This window comes from Amblyomma maculatum, chromosome 1 (assembly GCF_055883805.1).
Source record: "Amblyomma maculatum isolate TAMU_Amacu chromosome 1, ASM5588380v1, whole genome shotgun sequence".
Lineage (NCBI taxonomy): Eukaryota > Metazoa > Arthropoda > Arachnida > Ixodida > Ixodidae > Amblyomma > Amblyomma maculatum.
The window spans coordinates 207,054,089-207,076,305 of NC_139344.1; the positions used below are offsets into that span (position 1 = coordinate 207,054,089).

The 22,217-nt window shown below is 50.8% G+C and overlaps 1 protein-coding gene across 3 annotated transcripts in view; it reads right to left on the minus strand.

Moving 5' to 3' along the window:
- bark (C-type lectin domain-containing protein bark beetle) overlaps positions 1-19,447 on the minus strand; it is a 109,520-nt gene extending 90,073 nt beyond the window's left edge. The window contains exon 1 of one of the 3 annotated variants that reach the window (XM_084590109.1): positions 19,007-19,447. In XM_084590109.1, the coding sequence (XP_084446235.1) occupies positions 19,007-19,249 (243 nt within the window). In that variant the 5' untranslated portion in view covers positions 19,250-19,447. Of the gene's footprint in view, positions 1-9,167; positions 9,299-19,006 lie in introns of those variants that run through there. The other 2 variants (XM_084590108.1, XM_084590110.1) reach the window with 2 other exon arrangements.
- Between the last annotated feature and the right edge of the window lie 2,770 nt (positions 19,448-22,217).

Sequence of the window (22,217 nt, forward strand, 5' to 3'; positions counted from 1 at the left end):
GGCCGGTCACGCCGCGGACTCGGGATGCCGGACTCGGCGGCACGACTTCTGTGTTTGGCAAAGGGGCGACACCACCTTTCGTCGGCCCATCAGGCTTCATTTGGGCGTCAGCCGTTCGCGACCAAAGGTCGCCAGCCCAAAAGAGCGCGTCGTCGGCATATCGGTCGCGACCGCATTTAGGGATGAACACACGGCAGGAATAATGCGAGCTCGAGGGCGCATGATCAGCGATCGATATTGACGAAAGCCATTCGGGGTACAACACATTTGACGAGTTTCTTTTCTTTTTAATTTATAACGACAATCGTTCACGCACTAGCTGTGTTGCGCTCCATTATCTATATTCAAGCACCTGCAAGCTAGTATAGCTTTACGCAGTACACACCACGTAATATAAACTAAGAGTAAGGAAAGAGAAGACTGGTCCACTTTGAGGATCCGAAACGACCCAGGTAGCGCCGAACATTACAATATCGTTATAGAAATGTTACCATATCACCAATGAGACACCCCTCAGTGATGGCCGCATATAGCGTGACTCCATGGGATCCATCCGGAGGTGAGTGTATGGGTTGCATGCTATAGCCTTTATTGAGGAGGTGCAAAGCGTGGAATAAGTTATGAACCTTCATAAATACATGCTCGTGCAGAGCTGCTTTACCATTTTTGAGAATGTTAAATTTATGTTACTGAAATGTTTATTTAATGCTAATTAGGGAGAAACACGTTCTAGCGCATATGAACAAGGACGAGAGAGATGTAGACAACACGAGCACTCGTGTTGTCTACATCTCTCTCGTCCTTGTTCATATGCGCTAGAAATTGTCTGCAATGCACCAACCCGCCCAACAATATGTGCTATTAATTAGGGAGAAGTTGGAAAAGTTTTTAGAGCCGTTATTGCAACACTACAGAGGAGTTAAAGCAAAAAAAAAAAAAAAAGGGGGGGGGGGAACACTAATTGAATTAACGTACAAAACCGTAACATTGTTGTAACGTTTCGGTGCTGCTTGGGCACGGCACAGATGGTGATCACACTTGGAGCAAGCAGAAACAGTTAAATCTAGTTATCAAACTTTCCAACAGCCAGAGTAGAGATCAAGTCAGCACATTGTGCGTTATCAAGAGAGACTGCAAATGGGGCAATTTTTGTAACTGCCACCTCCTACACACCGCAGCGATGGGCCATGGCTACATACATGGGAGGAGCCAAGTTAGTGCCGTTGGGAACACACCGATTTCTTTTGATGGGCTCGTATACAGGAGCTCACTGACATGCATAGTGCTCGGTTTTCCCGCAGTCTGCTCGAAACTGTTCGGGCCCCCTCCGAAAACCTTAAATGTGGTTCATGATTTGCGGCCGATTGTTTACCGGTAGTCGTGCTTGATATTCTCTGTATATACCACCAACAGATCTGCTTCACCTTCATTAGGGCATCGCGTGGGGACTTGCTTTAGCTCGGCAAGGCTCAAGTTGCACGGGCATATATCCCAATCCGTAATTTGGCGTTAATTCTTTTAATGTGTAAGCATTAGCATCGGCATTCTGGATTCCGCAGGAGTGGCTATGAAGCCTACTCCGGGCAACCGCTCGACAACAAGTGTAAGGCAGCGGCCAGAGAAGCTGATGTCTTTGCCTGCGTTCAAGTGATTGCTCGAGAGAGGCTTCACAGCCGCCCTGGCAAACTACGGGTCCATCTGCATAAAAAAAAAAAAAAGAAAAAAAAAAAGGGGGGGGGGGGGGGGCAGGACATACGCTCACGCAACGTGAGCCTTGTTGGGCTTTTAAAGCGAACCATGTAGCCCTAATGATGGTGTTGGTGGTACATATGAGAAGACCAAGCAGGACTACATTTAGACAGCCGGCTGAAATGAATGAAACGGACCGTAACATGATGAATAAGTGGGCGCGAACGCAACGTAGACACAGAAAAGGAGACAAATGTACAGGCGCCGCTTGTCCTGTTGTCTCCTTTTCTGTGTGTACGTTCCGTCTGCGCCCACTTATTGATCATGAACAGCCTTCAACCAGCCCAACTTTGTATTCTGCTAAACGAGCTCAAGCAGCAGACGGGTGCTCGGTAAGTTCGGGGTAGAAATCTGGAAAGACCAGCACTTTGCCCAGCTGTGAACTCCTGACGGCCCTGAGAATCCCAACTCGGCTCGAGAATCACTGAGCCATCTCGTTAGCCGGACTCTTCACTTTCTTAGCTGCCATTCTCTTGCGCCACGCATCGGGCGTTTCGTCTTGATTGCCTTTATCTCCCCTGAGAAAGTTGCAGCAAGGACCTTTATTAAGCCTCCGTCATCTGTATTAAAAGCGTAACGCACCCATTAAGTACCTAGCTAAACATGGTAATACGGGAGCAATGCTAAGCGAAGCAAAACCTAACTAAACGAGTGCTAAACAATGCTTCTGCGTGTAGACCCACGCTTAAACAAGCTAAGCCACCAGTTCACTTTTTTTTTTTTTTTTTCGTCGCTCTCTGTTATTTAGGCGTTGCAAGCGCCTCGAGGGTTAATGAAAGTTGCATGTCAACGGCGGGGGGCTTCCTTCCCCCTGCGGCCCGTGCCAGCAGCAGTGGCGTGCCGGATGTGCGGCTTGGCGACCGCACCAGGTGCAAGCGGACAGCGCCGCTCATGCGTAGCCCAACCCCAGGGGCTCGCGCGTTGCGGAGCTACGCAGCGCGTGGCCGCTCTTCCACGCTCCGGGATACGACATTCGGCGCGGTTTTTATGCGCGCCTCCGAACGGAGAAGCCAACGTTTCCAACGGCCTCTAAATGAACGGTGTTCGTCAGCGCCTGGGTTTTGCTGAAAGCGCTCAGCTGCCAAGTCCGACCATATTCAATTCGCACTGACTTAATTCGGAACGAAATGATGCGGCAGCATAAAAAGACAGCATCAATAAATAAGGCAGCCCCGCTGTTACACTTTCAGACGGAACGATGAGCGACCTTGACTTACCAACATCAAATGACTAAACAAGTTTGCACATTGATACCTTGGTAAAACAACTTAGAAAATAATGTGCTATTCTCGCGTTCGTTTTTCAAGCGCCTGCGACACACGACGACGTCGTTAATTAAAAAGATGTGCTCTTGCTGGAGCTCGAATTTTCATATTTGACAACTGCCTTCACATACAACATCAGGAGATGCCCAAAGCTCGCAAACTTATCACGGCTCTCGAGGCGAACGCAACACGTGAATGGCCGAGGTGTCAATGCTTATCCCCGAAGGTCAGCGACGAGTGAAAAGCGCACGTGGACATGGAACGGCCCCCAAATTAGTTTACAGTGCACACGCAGCCGTTGGGACCGGGAGGACCGGAAAGCAGACCTTCATCGGGCGAGTATATAACAGCTTGACAGACTGAGCATCGCGATAGTGATATGTCCAACTGGCCTCCTACACCGAACGATGCAAATAAACGCCCGATAAAGCTAGCTCCACATGCAGCAAGTTACAAAGATCACGTGCGTCCACCTAACACCTACCTGTTCTGCGACCGTCTACACAATGAACTCCGCGGCGTTGCAACCTGCATATCGTGTCACGTTATGCCTCGAAGCAAGAATTCCTCCCACCGCGCACGACGCATGCAGGAAACCATTCCCACCAACATACACGGACGAAACTTGCACAAGTTAACGTAATGCGCTTGCTTGCCTGGAGATTACGACCCAGGCGTGGCCGCTCTCTCTGGTACGAACGCGTCGAAGGCAGCATTCAGGAGGCGCCGCTTCCCTCATCGGAGGGCGCAGCGCGGGTCGAACCGTCAGCGTGCCCCCGGTCGTGTTTGAACAGTGATAACGCACTTGGCAACGCGGCTCAGTTTCCAAGGGCTTTCACGTACGCGCCTGTTAAACGGCCCCCGGCGCAGAATTCCCCCATCGACCTCTTGTCTGAGTAAACACACGTAGTACAGCACTGGCTTGGCCACCCATCGGGCGTCGTATTCTTTTACGGCGGGGCATTGACTCAGCTTCGCACAACAGTGACGTTTTGCAGGCCCGCCCTTGCAACAATGCGGACCGAGTTGTTGCTCTTCCGCGCGAGCAATAACCCGATGCCCGGCTCTGTGGTGTCGGGGATTCATGTGACCAAGGCGTGTACTACATATACTCGGTGTCCGCCGTTTAGGCGCAGCCTGCGCCACGCATGCTGATGTCGACTTAGCTTACGCAACGACGTGCGCCACGCATAATGAAGCTAAATTCCTCGACCAGGTAGGGTCTTTTGTAAGCGGCCACGCAAACACACAAGGCGGCGCCGTTGCATGAAAGTGTAGCGCGCGGCGCTCGCTTCGACGATGCGTGCGCCGGTCAGCGCAGCCGTACTCGGCAGATGATAGAGCGTGCCTGCCTCGGCCGGACGTTTCACGGCCCTCCATCGCTCGCGAGCGCGCACCGGTGTACGCGTGTGCAACGCGGAGACAATACGCGGAACGGATGGGCGCCGCGCAACCGCGAACGAGCCGCGAGGTGAAACACTGGCATCGTTTGCTAGCTGGTGGGGGGTGGGGGTCGGATTGACCCGCCCCTCGGGCGACGACGTCCCACTTTCGCCGCGGCGCTTGGCGAGCGAGACGCACCATGCGGTACTGCAGCGGGTTTGGCAGCTGACCTCGGTTCCCACCCAGCGAAGACCGCACTGTGAAGCAGTGCGCAGTAGTAGAACGAGTCCTGCAACGCTTGGCACGAAAAGCAGATTTAGTTGTGCAACACACGCAGCGGGCCTGCAGAGGTACCCGCTCAATGGTTGAGTGGCCGTACTTGTAGTTTTGACTGCTCCGCGCGAGTGGGAGCGGCGGCCGCACTTTGATAAAGGCCAAAATACAAACCACCCGCGCTCTCGGACGTCATCCTCATCATCAGTTCACGCTATATCCGCTGCAAGACAAAGGCATCTCGCACTCATTCATATCCGGCTAACTCTGTCCCGAGCAGCTGCGATCAACTTCGTGAACTAACCCCTTCAAGCATCGCTCTCTGCCTTTTGCTTCGCTTGGAACCCGCTTGGTTACCCCAAGGAAACATCGCCTGACTGGACGTTGATGCCGTTTAAAGCAGATCCCCGATATGACAGAAATTAATGCGGTGCCCTTCACCGAGGCGTGCCCCTTTGGTGACGCACTGTGGCTACATAACGTAAAAGTAGTCTGCAAACTAACGTTTCTCGTGTGTGCCGTGCTATGCTACCAACGTCGCGCATAGTGCCGTATACCTAAATCATGTTTCACCAACAAATGCTTTCGGCAAACTTGAGTGTATTCGAATTCATTATTTTCTCAGGAAAATATCGCAGCGGGTGCTAATGCAGACTGCCGCAACTGATTAGGCTTCTTTGAAGGGGAAGTCGCGCTGAATACTTTGTCAGGCGCGGATCGTTGCAGGGTTTAATGTATAATGCTCCTCTCGACTGGCAGGCGGTAAAACCACAGTTCGGCGTATGTAGAGGGGCTTGGGCACCTGCACTAGATTTATTTATATAATAAGGCTTTCGTTTTGCCCTACTTATTGCCAATTTGCTTCTTGCACCGTGGTGACTACCGTGTTCGTATTGCAAGAAGAATTATCCCCACATTTCACCGATGTTTGTGCGGTCCTCCTCGCGAGCATCCTTCTGGCAGGCGGTAGTTGGTAGGTGACATGTCACATGACCGGCACTGATTGGTCAACAGGTTGCGTGACGTCATGGAGACCAAATGTCATGGCAGGAGCTGCCAATTTGTGTAGCGCTTTTGAGATGGGGAATCGGACCCACCGGACCTTGGATTCCAAGTCGGGCACACAACTCCTAAGTCACACAGCACGTTCGTATACGGCTGGAAAGTGGGGCTTCATATTGTTACGGTACGCAGTGAAAGAGACGATGACGAAGTGCTGGAATAGTAGAGAAAGACGACGCTGCAGCTACGTCTGGTTCTCCTGTGAGTGTGTCCCTGACGGTGAACTGTTGCGGCTACGACGTACCATCGCCTCCTAATATCTCGACGTGCCTCGTAACATCTTGGTGGAGGTTCGGGGTTAGACACCAATACCACAAGCTGGATCTTCGTAGTGGCCGTCAACTTGGTGCTAGCACTATGCAGTCCGACGCAGCTACCTCCACAGCGGCACAACCAGCGCCCACTGTCGTCGTTGCGCAGCCTCGTGATCCGGGAACCTTTTGCGGCACCGATGACATCGACGTCGAAGACTGGCTCGCTATGTACGAGCGAGTCAGTAAGCACAACCGATGGGACGCAACGTTGATGCTTGCAAATGTTATTTTCTACCTGGCTGGTACGGCGCGCGTCTGGTTCGAGACGCACGAAGAAGATCTAACATCCTGGGACATGTGCAAAGAGAAGCTTCGGGATCTCTTTGGCAAGCCAATCGGACGCAAGCTCGGCGCTAAAAAGGACCTGGCATCGCGAGCACAGTCGTCGACTGAATCATATCTGTCGTACATACAAGACGTACTAGCTCTATGCCGCAAAGTGAACAGCGCCATGCCCGAGTGTGACAAGGTGGGACACATCTTAAAGGGCATTGCTGACGACGCTTTCAACCTTCTATTTTGCAAAGATTGTACTACGGTCGACTCCGTCCTCGAGGTATGCCGGCGGTTTGAGCAAGCTAAACATCGTCGTATTGCTCCCCGCTTCGACCGCTTGCCAAACACAGTTGCTACGTCTTCGTGCGAAGATCTGCCAACACTGCAGCAGCCGTCCCATGAGCCAAACTTGACCAGGATCGTTCGCAGAGAGCTGGAGGCAATGGCCCCCGTCGCATTCACACCTCAGCCGGCGGATGCTACTATAGCACTGATCCAAGCTGTCGTTCGCCAAGAATTCGCGAACGTGGGCCTTAATGCGAGCGTAAGCCACAGCTCTGGTCAGCCGTCCGCACAGCCATCTGTCCAGCCCACCGTTCCGGTGGTAGCTGCTGCGGCTCCGACTACATCCCGACGCGATACCCCGGATCTACCAGGCGCTACCGCAACCCAGAAGAATGGCGGACCATCGACAACCGACCCATCTGCTTCAACTGCTCGCGTGCCGGCCACATTTCTCGCCATTGCCGCAGCCGTTGGGTTCCGCCACCTCGACCTCGCTACTATCATGATCGCAGCACCGCCTACGGACCACACTTAACCTCTCTCCGTGATATGCCGTGTCGTGATATATATGTCGGATGGTTTTTCACATAATGCGTTTAATTGCGACTTTATGCCAATGAGTATGTGCGACCCTCGACCGAAACCAAAGCGAAAATCGGTAGTTATCTTTTTTTTTTTTTTTAAACTCGCACTCTTTTATTGCGAAAGCAATACTACTCTAGGTTTCGGGCCTTCAGTGTGGCGCGGCCGCGCCCACGTGACGTCACATCCCACGTGACACTAGGGTGAGAGCTGGGCTACCAACTCAAGCGGTCGGCGTAGCGCGGTTGCAGCCACGGCGCAGCGCGTGACGTCACACCCCACGTGAGACAAAAGCGAGAGATGGGCTGGCAGGAGCTGCCAACTTGGGTCTCTCGTTTCACATGGGGCGGTTTTGTCAGAATCAGCCTGCTAAGACCCTGGCATTCACGTTACCCTATAGGCCACTAAGACACGTTCATACGACTTGGTTAAAGTGGGGCTTTATATGTGGGCTGAGAAAGAAGAAAAAGAGAAGAAGAAGAACGCTCGGTCGCCCGCAGCTAATGCTTTCGCTCAATATTTGGTTCAGCAGCGTTGAACCCTTGTAATTTTTTTTGTTTTCTTTCTTAAGTCCCTTTATACCTTGAAACAATAAAAAAAAACATTACTAACATAATCGCTGTAAGGGCTTGAAAGCTCGCCGCCAACCATAGGTGAGAACCAACACGCCTCTTTGGTTTATCAGTAGGTATAATCAGTGTGCGTGGCACGCGCAGAAGTCCCCTATTCACGATGGGCGAATCTTGACCAGCCTGAAACAAGAACCAAGTTATCTCACCCTCGATACCCTTGTAAAGGGTTACGCTGTACGCCTACGAGCGTAACCGCACATAAGAATAATGTGCGGCAAAGTGGACAGAGTTCTCTGCCCTTACTTCGGGCAAGCAGCACAAGCGCGAAAGTGTTCCAGGTTAGGCAGCCACGGAGACGGCGTATACATCAGTGACTACGAAGAACGGCGCATAATGAATACGTGATGGTGTTGTGGGCGTTCTTTGTCGAACAGGTTACGGCTGGACGTTTCCGTCGTCGCCTCGAAGGCGACTCGAGAGCGGCGACCGCCACTGTACGTGTACTAGGATGGAAATGAACGGCGGCGCAACACGGACAAGAAAGGGACACCACATGCGCATCATGCACCAACCCGCCCCCCCCCCCCCCCCCAGGCCGTTATTCTGAAGTACGTGTGCTACTTTGCCGAACAGGAACGAACAGTCACGTCCCGACTGAAGTCCGTAATGTTCGTATTTGTTTTTCTGCCTCTATTTTCCACATACTTGCGGTCTGACGCGGCGCCTACGCGACGCGTGCACAGCCTTCGTTCAAGAGGAAAACGCAAGGCACGCACTTCGTCGACATGCTTAGGCACGTTCGCGAGGCAGGTGAAGGCATTGTTTCCATCCCGGACGAGTGTAGCTTCGGAGACTCGATCTGGGGGCCGTCGTGTTGAGCAGGTGACGTTGGTATGCTGCTCGCTGGCGCAGGCTGCAAGCGGACATCTCTCTCTATTTTCTGTAATCAGCAACAAAAAAAAAATTGTCTTGCTTCGATCGGAGAGACAGCTACAACGGGAACAGTGGTGCGGCTATACTGTTCCACGTCGTCATCGCCTAGGGCGATCGAATACCCAGCCGGCGGATGAGTGGTCGCTGACGACAATGAATGGACGAGGCGCGTGGGAGGAAAACTGTTCCTGCCACCCAATGAGTCAGTGGTCCATTGTGCGTGGTCGACGGAGCACGCAAGGACATATGACGAATGGAGGCGCGGTCTGAGGTAAACAGCTGGCCACACCATGCATCCCTTAACGTGACGCGAACACTTGTGTGAAAAAGGGTCTCCTGATTCGCCCAACGAATCGCTGCTGCAGGAGTGACAGCACCCGATGGTCGAACAGTGCTTTGTATTTACTTAGCGTCGTTAATAAGGTCCGCGGACGACCTCTATAGGACACATACGCCCGCCTGACAGTACTCACCGTGGAGTGTGGATCAATGGCGGTTTAAAGGCATAAATGGCTGCGGATGTGGACTCCGCCCCGGCAGCGTGCAGTTCGAGCCCAGTTATATGAAAACAAAAAATGGTTCATGCGCTGACCCGATATAAGTGGCAAACCGCGACGAAAGGAAACAGCGCAAGAACTTTTCTCCTTTTTAAAGATGCAGGCGAAGAAAGAGATAACACGCGCGGTCGCTCGTGCTCATTCACCGGTTATCGCGCTGTTCCTGTGCTCATCGCAACCAGCCTGACAAAATGGTTTAACGGGTCAAACCGTATAGTCATCGTTGCACATATGACGACGGGCGCACGGCTCACTTTCAACGCGTGCGAATAGGGCTGCCAGGCAACGGGCCCTTATTGCAAATTAAATTTATTCTGCATTGTTTTGTTTTATTTAGACGTAAGAAAACGCAAGGAGAGTGCCAAGAAACCATACTCGAACTCCAGCTTGCCAGCTGGCGTGACTAAATAGCACAGCAAGAGTGCACGTTTCGCGCTGAACCCACAGACAGACTCGGGTAGTACTGGATGGCCACTGGATACAGGAGCTTGGTCTCAGGCAAAAAATAAATAATAATAATTGCCAACCTATTATGTTGTGGTACATTCCGGGAGTTTGCAGCGGCGGAAGGCTAGCACGGCGACATCAATCCCTTCTACGCGCGCAGGAAGCACAAGAAGCGTCAGGAGCATTGAGCAGATGCACCATGATGTGGCGTCGATGAATTTGCCGCGGTGCGCATAGCAATCCCCGAGAATTGAGGGCGAGCAACACGCTCTTCATGGGGCATCACAAACTTGCTTCGGAGCTGCGCTAGACGAGAGAATGTAGGCACTAGAAAGTACGCGTGGAGGCTAATGGTCGCGCGGTGTCACACAGGCAGTAAATGTTTATTACGCACGCGTCCCAGCGCCCGCCGAGTGCGTAAAGAAGCCCCGCACTTCCTTTCTGCCTCGTAATCGTCCTAGCGGAACGGGCGCAACGCCACAAAAGTGTATTGAACGTTCTAACATCGGTGCTAATACCGAGCACTCTTCGTATCGCACAGCAGATGACGTCTATTGAAGGTCGTAGCATGAGACTCTTGCACGGGCACGCACGCGCATCACCGCTTTCGTAAGCTAGCATCCAAGAGGCACAGCGTGTTGAGTCCTGCGAGAAGCCACGAAGAAAACTCTTCGCTCTAGGCGGAATCAAACACTCCTTCGCCCAGGAGAGAAGACTGAAAAGGTTGTTTCTAATCAGTGCCGCTTCGAAAGCGGGTCTGGCACTGCACCATCCAATTATACTGCTAATGAATTAATAGAATATTACTGCGCCTTTTTTTTTTTTTTTTTCCTGTTAGAAAGTCCCGCAATCGGTCAGATTCAGCAACAAAAGCCAGGCTAACACGCCTTCAATAAGAGCTGCATTGAGTATATTTCAGCGAAGGACGTAAAGTTGCCCTTCACGTGCAGGGGCCGCATGCTGTAACGTTTCATCTCGTATTCGTTTCAACTGGTGGCGACTTCAGACGTGACGGAAGCAACAGGAGGTGGACAGGAAAACGACTAGGCGCCAATCACAGGCGCGGCCGGTTTGGGTGCGGAGTTCTGCAAAGTTCGAAAAAAAAAAATATATGGTTGGTTGGTTTGTGGGGTTTAACGTCCCAAAGCAACTCAGGCTATGAGAGACGCCGTAGTGGAGGACTCCGGAAATTTCGACCACCTGGGGTTCTTTAACGTGCACTGACATCGCACAGCACACGGGCGCCTTGCTTTTCGCCTCCATCGAAAAGTTGCCGCCGAGGCCGGGATATATATATATATATATATATATATATATATATATATATATATATATATATATATATATATATATATATATATACTTCTTTTCCCGCTTTCTTTTCTTCTTTAGTTAGAAAATTTGGCTAAAATGTCCACGGGAAAAAAAGGGCGCAGAAATAAAGCTTGAGCAACGTGCAGTCAAGATCGTGAAACATGTCGCTATCGCGGCGCCGGTCCCGCGACGCCACTCAGCACCGTGCATCCGGTGTTCGAACGTCTGCTCTCGGACAGAGTAGAAAGAATTGACTCGTCATTTGTTTTGCTTGGCTTAGAATACATGATACACTAAACACACGTGAGCACAAAACCGAAACACGGATCGGCGAGACGTATGTAAGGAGGAGGAGGAAGAAAGGCAGGTAGGTTAACCGGAAGAAGAAACCGGTTTGCTACCCTGCACTGTGGGAAGGGGGTGAGTGTAAAAGCGAGCTACATGAATATGAAGTCAGTATATATATAGTCAGTAAATCAGTGAAGTCAGTATTCAGTAAATCGCAGCCTATCGATCAGGCCCGTGGTTTTCATGAAGCGGAGCAGTTTCTGGGAGGCCTTCACCGCCTACGATCGCCGCCGCCAGTGGCCGATAATCTTGATTTCTGTCAGTGGTCGTCCATCTAGACTCTCCAGCGCACGGCAGAGACACTGTCTTTCCGCAATGTATATGGGGCACTCACAAAGAATGTGACCTTATAGTCTCGTCGCATCCGCATACCATACCTACATAACAAACGAATAAGAGTTTGTGATCGCTAGCTACATCAACCCACAGACGGCACAGGAAAGCTGCTTCACGTCGGGGTAGGGCGCGTGAAAGCCGGAGCTTCAGGTCAGAGTCCAGGGATTTTAAGCGGGAGTTCGCAAATTGGCCAGAATTCCACAAGGCGAGCTATGTATGCAAGCTATTGTTGAGTTCGTGGACCCCGCTGTTTGCCGGACGAATTGCATCCGGAAACCCGAGCGTTCCCAGCAAGCCGTACCGTCGATGCCGCTGCCTCGAGGCGACGACGTGGCGCCAGCAGCCGGCATTTGTGGCTGCAGCGAAAACACCATTCTTCATGGCTGCGTTCTCCAGCAGCGCATCCACAACGCCATCCGAGACTACATCGTCCCTATACAAAGGTTGGGACGATTGTGCCGTCGCGGCGGAAGCGGTAGAGCACATCCCCCCTCCCTTCGACTTGGACCTACGAAACTCGGATACGTCCCTGAGCTGCGATTGCCTCCCTGCGTGAAATGCGCTTGAGGCACATGACGGCTGCGCGTGTGTTCGTGTGAGAACAACAAATTCTAAAGAAGAGCCCCCAGCAACGGGCTTGGACCTATCCGCCTCTTCGACTGTTCGCAGCGTCAGCGCAGAAGAGAGATCTCCGCTGATTGGTGGAAAAGGGCGTGATCTGAAGGACTGAACTCTATAAAGAGCGCCCGACCCATTGCTCTTCTTTTTCCCCTTTGTGGTCTCTGTCGTTGCCATGTGACGTCTACTTCTATGCTACTCTTTGTGTTAATACTGAAAATACAGTTCGCTTAATATTCTCTGTTCCTGAGCCCATGCGGGTCGGTCCCCCAGAGGACCCGAGCCACAGCCAATGCAGGACCCTCGACACGCAACACTATGTACAGTATGAGACGTAAGCTGTATCATCAATGGAGCCTCGTCGTCTGCGTCGCCTTGCGTGGGTGTAGTTTCTCATGTTTTGGTGCTTGTTATTGTTGCATCTTGACTTTCAGTCATTTAGCTGTCCACAATTGTGGCGAAAGTCTTCATTTAGAGCTGTGTGGAAGTGGATTCGCCGCACGGGCACTTCCCGACGCGTGGGTGCACTTCACGGTCGGGGAGATCCGTAAATGTGGACCCGCAGGCTGTATAAGTCTGCGGGTCCACAGCAGCAGCTACGTTTTTCCCAATGCCAGCCGCCTTTCTAAGCACATGCGTGAAATATCCGGGACAGGCCTAGCAACCCTTCCATCTCGCAGCCTTTTTCACCACCTGGTAAATGTTTCAATATAGCCGAGGAACGACCGAACTACGCCTATTATATCGCCTTGCAGAGAGGGCGTGGAAAAAAGGGTGCGTTTTAGTTTACTTACAATTTTTTCTTTTTTTATGCAGCGAAACCACGTGTTCCTGTAAACTAGCAGCTGCAGAATAGGCAGTTCAATATTTCAATGGACGTGCCAAAAGGTGCGTCTCGGGTCGCCGTTGCCAGACATTTGCGACACTTAACACTTTATCCAGCAACTCTAGCAAAGGCACAACAGCTATGTTCAAAAAGGATTAACACAATGACTCCAGCACAGCGGCGAAAATTGCATCGCGCGAATGGCGCGACTCCGTGCTTGCGAGTAGGATTGGCATTTTTTGTTACCGGCGCGTTCGTAACCGCTACGCGGAGCATTGTTGTCGGCTGCTCCGGAAACACGTTACTATATAGTGCTAATCTTTTTTCAACACGACTGGACATCTACAGGTCTCGGTGGCGCGTAGACTGCGATAATGGAGAGTTCAGTCATAGTTACCCACCACCATCATACCATGCACACAGGGAACCAAGTTGAGTCCGCGCGGTTGATTTTATACTATCGATAGTTCTGCAGCACTATCTGGTTATCAACTTTAAATAAATGTTTTTTTTTTAATTTCCGTTTAGGAGTATTTTTAATTAAACAGTCTCAATTCCAAAAACGGCGATGAAGAACTGTCTGAACAAAGAGAGAATGAAATAACTGAGGACCTAGGAACTGAAAGGACGTCCGTGCCGCAATGCTCTTCAACGTTTTTTAATAATAATAATAATAATAATAATAATAATAATAATAATAATAATAATAATAATAATAATAATAATAATAATAATAATAATAATAATAATAATAATAATAATGACGACGATGATGACAACAACTTTATTTCAATTAGCCTTAGGAGCGGAAACGTCCCTAAGGCTTATTCGGATTCTGCGTCCGTGCAGCTGGCCTCCTTCACCGAATTGAAGGCATCATGAGCAGAACTTCATCAGGGAATGGCTGTAAACGTCATGCTTCCATAGGTACCGAAATAATCTGGGCTTTGGATACACGTGCCAACGGAACAACGACCCGAACCACTCATCTGCGCTTATGAAAAATAGGCTGGTGAAGTGGGTCAAGTCAGTCTGCGGAGATGACAAACTTCTCGCAATGCCAGCAGCGGCGAGGCCAAATTTGAACAGGTGCTGAAAAAGTGGTGAGACAAACTTGACGTTCATTGACAGATTCCCGGACTCCATGGCTAGGCCGCGTCAGGCAGTGACCGACGGAAGATTGTTGCGGGCGAGTATACCGACAGCGTTTGGCTATTGTAAGAGCCATTTTTGAAATCGGTGCCTCACTTTGTAAAAAAAAAAAAAAAAATTATAAAGGTTTAACCGTGGGTTGAATCTAGCTATACGAGCGAAAGCTCAGTTAAGCATGGCTTCGTATGGTTTAGCAAGATTGTACACGACCCTTTAACACTGCCTTTTCATTCGGCGATTTTTAAAATTTTTCTTGTTAAAGTTGGCTTTAGGGGAAAGGAAGGCATAGTATCTGTCTGACTTTTCGGTGGACAACTACGCTTAATCAGGTCAAGGTTATCCACAAAGTACAAGACGAAATCCGAAGTTGCACCTCGATTAGTATCTGAAACGCATGTTATCGTCGATTACCTTCATAATGCAGTTCTTAAATAAGTTCGCTGTGGGAACAAATATTGTGGCCTATTTTACTGAAAAATACTAGTTGCTGCTGTGCAAGGACTCTGACACTAACTTCCCCGAATCGAGGACGTGGCCTAGTTTTAGTGCGGTAAAAAACTTTAGAAATTGAAACATCAAATTTCACTACTGTAAGAAACACACATTTGCGAACGGAAGCTAGTGAACAAACTCTCCTATAGCAGAGCGTCGACTTTTTGACCTCCGACGCAATCGGGCCTTTCGGTCCAGTTTAAGACACGCACGCCTCTCCGAACTGGCATGTGTATAGCGACGACCGGATCGACCCGTAGGTGCAGTCCCGTTCAGAAGACGGGCCGCCGCACCGCGCTGTATAGGCACGGATCACGGCCGGCCGCGATTCGGTCACGGGGCTTTTTCGTGGAAACGTTCGGAACGCCCCCGTCGTGACTGCGTGCGGCATTGGACGCGCGGTGAAAGAACCGCCGCCGGATGACCCACACACGAGCGCGGCGGCGTGCACCCGCGCCACGTGGCCAGTCGGAGCTGCTTGGCGCAACCAGAAGCGACTCGATTAAAGCGTCCACGACACCTTTATGCATCGAGAAGCACATAATCGCGCGCCGCCACCACCTCCGGGTTCCCGAGGCACCCAGAAACGACGGCCGCATCTCTCGACTTCTCCGGAGAGTTGCGGCTGCATGCACTGTGCCGTGAAATGTTTTCGGCTCCAAAACGGGAAAACCCGAGACGCGACGGCCGTGAGTCAGCACGAGCCAACGCAAACATTTGAGCGACTATACGTATACAGTGTGTTCTGGCGTTGAAATTAAACAACACGCGTATAGCGTATGGTATGCTCGCGAATACTACGATGAAAACCGAGAGTTATCCAAACTGCGAGCACTCGCACCACTCGCTTTTGTTTCAAATCCGGTCGGCTGACTACCGCGGAACATCGCGTTCGCCAAGCCCATTCCGCGATTGCCGAAGCGTGAAGTCCGCGTATGTAAACTGCTAGCGTTCAGCGTGAGCAGACAGCTTTGGCCGCGCATTCCGCGCGCCGAAGTGGCTGCAGCAGCTGAAGATGGGTGGCCACGTTGCGATACTCTCTCTAGTCAAGCATCTGCGCCGCTTCCCGGATCGCATGCAGTGTGTGGCGCACGGGTAGCAAAGGTCGGCAAAAGTGGAGGTGGCGAGTTACTGCGGAACCACTTTGCTGACGGCGCTATTAACTCCTTAACTTACATACAGAATTCTAAAAAAAAAAGAAAAAAAAAAGAAAATCGAGAATGGTGTGTAGAAAAACGAAATTTAAAGCAAAGAGAAAGCTGCCTCAAAATCGCTGGACTGAAGCACCATAACAGGTACTTCGCATTTATCTGATCATTAAATGTGGCGCCTGCTCTTTAAAAACTCCGCCAAGGAGAAAGAAAAGAGCAATTTCAATAGAAGTGGTTTCTGATCTAGTTAATGTTACGCTAAATTCCACACTTCTAAGCGCGACAAAGGTCGCCACCAAGAGGTACCACACGACCTTCTCTCGCGTTTTATCCAACACGACATCTCTGAGAAGAATATCTCAACTATAGCACCATCTTCGTAGGGTGTCGCAGTCATACCACCGTAAGACTTGCCCACAGTCGGACCCTTTTGGACCACGTGGTCAGAGATGACACTTTCAGTGGAGGGCGCGGGAGTTTTTGATTACAACTCCTTATACGGATATCACTGCAAAAACTGAGTGGACAGCTCAAGTCAGTGCACTTCAAGATACAGTGAAATGCATTTCATCGTCCTCACGACATGCAAGGTTGACCGCAAGCGGACGTGCGACTCGCTCAACGGTTTGGTGACGTTAAATGTCAAATAAGGAAGGCCTTCCGAGCCAAGGCACATACGCCTGCAGAAGCTGTGCTCGGTACAACTGGTAAAGGTCTGGCACTACAATGTTCGCCGCACGCACATCTACATGCATGTGCGATACAGTTCGTTGGCCAACGCGTGCACCGCCCAAACTGGTTGATTTGGATAACGTACGTATATAGAGCCGCAAGATGCGGAATCTTCTAGAGGGTTTCGCGTGCTATTCCCACGCACTGCAGCTGGCTTGCAGACCACTACATGTTTCAAACCGTTCGCCTGAAGTACTACGAGGCTTGTGGGCTGCGACCACCGCGTGCAAGTGCCTCGCCCGTTACAAAACCGCATTCCTCCCACAGTTTTATGCCTAATGTGACCGCGGCTATCGAACTCTTTTTGAGATGTTTTTGAGCACTGCGCCAAACTAGGACGACAAAAATGCGAGCCGAGGGAGTTTGCAATCAAATCAAGAAAAAGGTGACGGGTATTAGCTGGGTCATCCCTGACTCTGGTTTTAGAGTGCATCAAAGGACGCTAAAGGCTTCACGAGAAATTTTACATGGGTGTAAAACTACAGCCAAAAAAAGTGAGTTTCGAACTCGGCATACACCAACGACTTAACAAAGCATGACGACCCTTAGAAGTCATTCTCAGTGACCTGGCAAAACGAGCTAGCTAACCATAACACTTCTTTAATGACGCAGCCAAAGGATCTTTACGTGCTCCTCGCAAAACTTCACCAAAAGGTCTTCCAGTACGCAGGGGTTCGGTGCCTGGTCAGAGTTCACGTGACGCCTCCAGGCTGCGTAAGATGTGCGCCCAGCGAACAAAGCGAGCGACCAGTCGTCGACGCGCCAACACCGGAGCAGCCCTTGACAGGAGAGCAGTTCGTGTTGTTTCGGGCATTGGCGTCGTCAAGGGGTCACGGCATGAACGTGCTTCCACCGGGGCCTGGGGCCCCGACAGCGATCGAGCAGCGGCGAGCGGCCGGGCGCAGCCTATGGAGGGCAACGGGCTCCGAGGAAGCTCGCAGCTCCCCAAACCAGTTTGAGACGCTCGCAGCCAGCGACAGCGCGGCACGCCGCCCCTGCTTCCACGGCCTGAGCAGGCGCCAGCCGAGGAACGCCCCGTCCGATCGCTATTCCTGATCTGAGAGCGGCCTTATGAACGCTCATCCCGGTGCATCACCGCCCACCATGCAGTCCAGTCCGGCGGCGGCCAAACACCCGGGCGCGAACCGCCGCATTCACCCTGCCCATTCGCTCCTCGCTGGGTGCGCGCGCGAGGTCGCATCTACCTCGTAGGGCGTGCACACCTTGTAGACTCCGCGGGAGGCACGTTAATGCATACGGAGTCCGCCGACTGCGTCCTTGAAAACAGCAGGGCGGACAGCTGTGATGACAGCGCTCTACGGCATCTACAACCCACACCTATCCAATGGAGTAAACCCCCTGGCGAGAGACTGACTGCGCCCGTAGAACTTGGCACTGATATTCCCACGAGATAGTGCACTCCTTTTGAGAGCGAAAACACGCTTCGGCGATAACTGCTGTTAACAGCAAGAACCAAACGATCCATGACTCCTAAACGACATCCAGGCTTTCAACCGCAACTAATTAAGCTTGTGACTACGAGCCGCCAGTGTGCCACCACCGCCTGTTAGTCAGTGGTCGCCTGAAGTGCAAGGCTTTTGGTCTACGGCCACCGCGTGCCGCATTACTTGTCTACGCGCGGATTGCTCGCGCGAGGCCCGCGGAATGCGTGTGGAGGCAGTCGGCTGTGCACATGACGATGAGGTCAAGGGCTGATTATGCATGGTTACCCAGCGCGGTGAGGTAACTAGGGAAGGGGCGGCGCAGCTGAACCGACGATGTACGTTCTTAACGGAAATCGCGTCTCGGCGTGCTTATAAACCATATGCGTGAAGTTCACACTTAAACAGCCTTTAAGGCTTCATCATCTCAATGGCTTTCCTACTAATTCTACAATTTCTACTAAGGCCCCGCGACCTGTACCCAGAGAGAAATGCATTTGCTTGCGGTGGCGCGAAATTTGAATACCAGTTTCCAAGCGCTTTGAACTCGGACAGCCCGCATGCTTCAAATGCTTCTCTGCGACCGGTTAATCTCACCAAGGTTACACAGCAATCTCGTTCGCAGCGCGTGCGGATAACTTTCCTCTCGAGAAGGAGCGCTCACCTAGCGTTCATTCCCGCAGGAAAGAGCGATGTCACATCGCGGGGAATTAGATAAAGGAAAACCGAAAACGCCAAACATTACCAAGAAATTACGGGACAAAGTAACGACCAACAGGAAAGGCGCAGAGGTCTCCCAGCAGCTCGTTTCACGTGCGCGCCACTGATAAGAGCCTATCGCGATCGCTCGCCGAGGGAGACCTCGCGTAGTGCCGCGCCAGAGAAGGAAATGCATACCTGGGCTTTGAGTACTCCATTGACGAGGATACCCACGCCAGGGGCAAAGCGAAGCTCCACGCCAGGCTCGATGACCAGTTCACCGGCGTCTTCGACGACAATGTCGCGCGTCATCCGATATGGACTGCCGGACAAGTTGAACACCTGCCTCTCTCTGATCTCGACGGGCCGGCCGCCGCCAAGATTGCCGCACATGATCCAGCATAGTAGGACTGCCGACGCCCAGGCCGGACGATGCCTCATCGCGAAGGTGCGCTGACCGTCCTCCTCCTCAGATCATGCCTCGTCGTGCGCAGCCGATGTTGCGCTTTGCGAGCACGGAGTCCTCACACCCGATCACGAGTCTCCATCGTCGACGCCGCACCGCACGTTATACCGGTCGCTCCGTTCAAACTTCAAACTGCGAACGACTTTCGGAATTGCGACTACTGAGCCACCTGGGCGAGCGGCGGCGCTGGCGGCGCTGGCGTTGGCCTCTCGCCGCCAAGGAGAGGGCATTGCTTGCGTCATAGCGTCGTTGCGCGCCCGGGCAACGGCGCGGCGGCCGCCGTTTTAGAGAAACGCTCGGAGGCGCGGCCGGCGATCGGTTGCCTTCGGTTGCTGCGGGAGACCATGGGAAAACAAAATGGGCGACGAAAATTAAAAAGAAAAATATGTGCAATCGAAATGACAAAAGCCGCACGGAAAGGTCGTCTGTTTGCAACAGAAATCGAGTCCGCTCACACCAGCGTGAACGTCGGTCTAACAAAACATCTTAGCATTTTTGCTTTATGCTAAGCCGCATAAAAATTGTCTTGAAGCCACACAATGTAGCGAAGAATACAATAGCTTTAATTTATCGCTAATATTTACGGGCTTCTTTTAGCAAGGTTTGTGGCCTAAATGTTGAAACTCGCTTGGCGACAGGGGTTAAAGAAATAAAATCTCAACTTGACGTCAAGTTGAGATGTATAGTGGGACAAGTTTAAAACAGCTCGCAAGAAAAGAAATCCAGTTTGAGTCAGCGCTGACGGACCGTTATGCACAACTGCTTCATGTAAGTCGAACAGGTAATGAGGGTGAAGGCGTCCGCCATACCCACAACTATCTGGGTGCTGCACAGCGGCTATACCGTAGCTTATTATTGCTTTCGTGCGGCCAGGGACGTCAGTCCTAAATCAAGTCCGGTGATTACAGTGAGCGATAAAATGAATTCTTTTGTTTCGTCTTTAGAGAGGAAAGGAGGAAATACTGTGGAGTAATAGTAGAATTGGTTGGGGAAACTGACACGCTCTTTAAAAGTACAGGGAAAAAGTTTGCAGCCGATTGATCGATACATGATCATTGATTGAGATTACTTAACTACGCAGATACGAATGTACTATATTGATGTCGTCCACGCCTGATAGATATTCGCTTCAGCATAATGTGGCCCTGCTTAGGTGACTTTGAGTGAATGAGTTATCTCACTCATTTTCGGACTGAAAATTTGACTGAGTAACTGTATCTCGGCAGCTTTCTCTTGCTAGCAACCCAGAAAAGTACTCGCGTACTAACATCCCCTTTCTGACCTAACAGCTGGAATGATAGGAAAGAGACACCCTGTTGGTGGGACTGCGAAGTGAGGGGGAAGATGATGTAGTTAGTTTAGGGTCCCAAAGGGACTCTGGCTATGAGATACGCCGTAGTGGAGGGCTCCGGAAATGTTGACCACCTGGGGTTCTTGAACGTGATCTGCCCTGGCACAACACAAGGGGACATTGTTTTTCGCCCATCCGTCGCGGCCGGGATTTCATCCAGCATCCTTGGGCGCAACAGTCGCGCGCTCTAACCACTGTAGCACCGCGCACGGTTGAGGATGATGTGAGTTTTACCTGGACTATGTACTCAAGAATAAAGGATAATGAAGTAGGTTTACTTGCTCAACGCTCGAATACTAAAGCGCCTCCAAAATTATTCCCGAACGAATGCCAATTTTTAAAACCTATTAAAACAAACAAAAAAACTGTGCTAATTTTGCGAATAAATGCGGATCTTGCTGCTCAAACTGGATTGCAGTTGTCTCCCCATTCACGGCCATTTCTTTTCTGCGTGCGCTAGCACTTGTCGTCCGGGTCGCCTACGGTGTCTCCTCGCACAGCATAAGTCGGCTCGCTCTCACTCGATCACACACGATAACACAAGCGCGAACAATGCGGTATGTTCGGATTCTACGGGCATCTCGATAGTTTCCATAGGTTCTCATGCTCGCTCACACCAAATTACGGCACCCGTCTGACGTCTGCGTGCGTGGCTCACTGTAACTTCGTTCCAGGACCAGGTCTTGAAATCTGACGCATAGCTTTTTCTTTGGGTTGTAAATAAAGAGGCGAGGCGTCGTTTCCTTACTATAAAGTATAGAGAAACCACCGTGAGAGAAACTTGCCCACTTACAGAATGTAACACGCACTGTTCCATTACTGTCCACGCTGAAGGCCCCTGAATAGCTTCGCACTTTTTTTAAGGCGAAACCCTTTATTGCCTCATCGTTGTCGTCAGCAAAAGTGTTTCGCTTTTGTGGCAGCTCTGATTGGTCGAGACGGAATGAAGTCATGGAGGTCTCGGCCAATCACAGAGCACTACCACAGTATGTGCGAATGTGTGCATTATATGGCCATATGTCAATCAATGATCAATTACTAATTAATAATTGAGTAATTAATTAGTAATTGATCATTGATTGACATATGGCCATATAATACACGCACTGAGTAATTAATTAGTGAGTACTAATTATAAGTAATAATTACTATGTACTAATTAATTACTTATTACTAATCAATGTCTAATCGTTGATTACTGATTACTTAATAATTATTGATTAGTGAAAGTTGCGTAATTAATTAAATAATTACTCATTAATATCGCGCACCCGGTAAAATCAACCGCACAACAGTAAACGTAGAACTGGGAAGATGCAAGAAGCGCGATCTTGTATCTGCCAAGCAGAATTCACTGAATAAATGCACTCGCAGAATGTGAAAGAGTAGTCGCTCGCTTTACTCGTAGCAGCATTCATCGCTACATGCGCAACAGTCGCGTAGCAGAATGCAGCACTCAGGCTTTCGCCTTTCATCGCTTTAGTCGCCAATGTGTCCTCGAATTATTTTTACTCACGCTAGGGCTTTTTTCTACGTTCTTTCTTGGGGATAACCTCCTTGTGCAGCCACTTTTTTCTTTTCTCTTTTTTTGT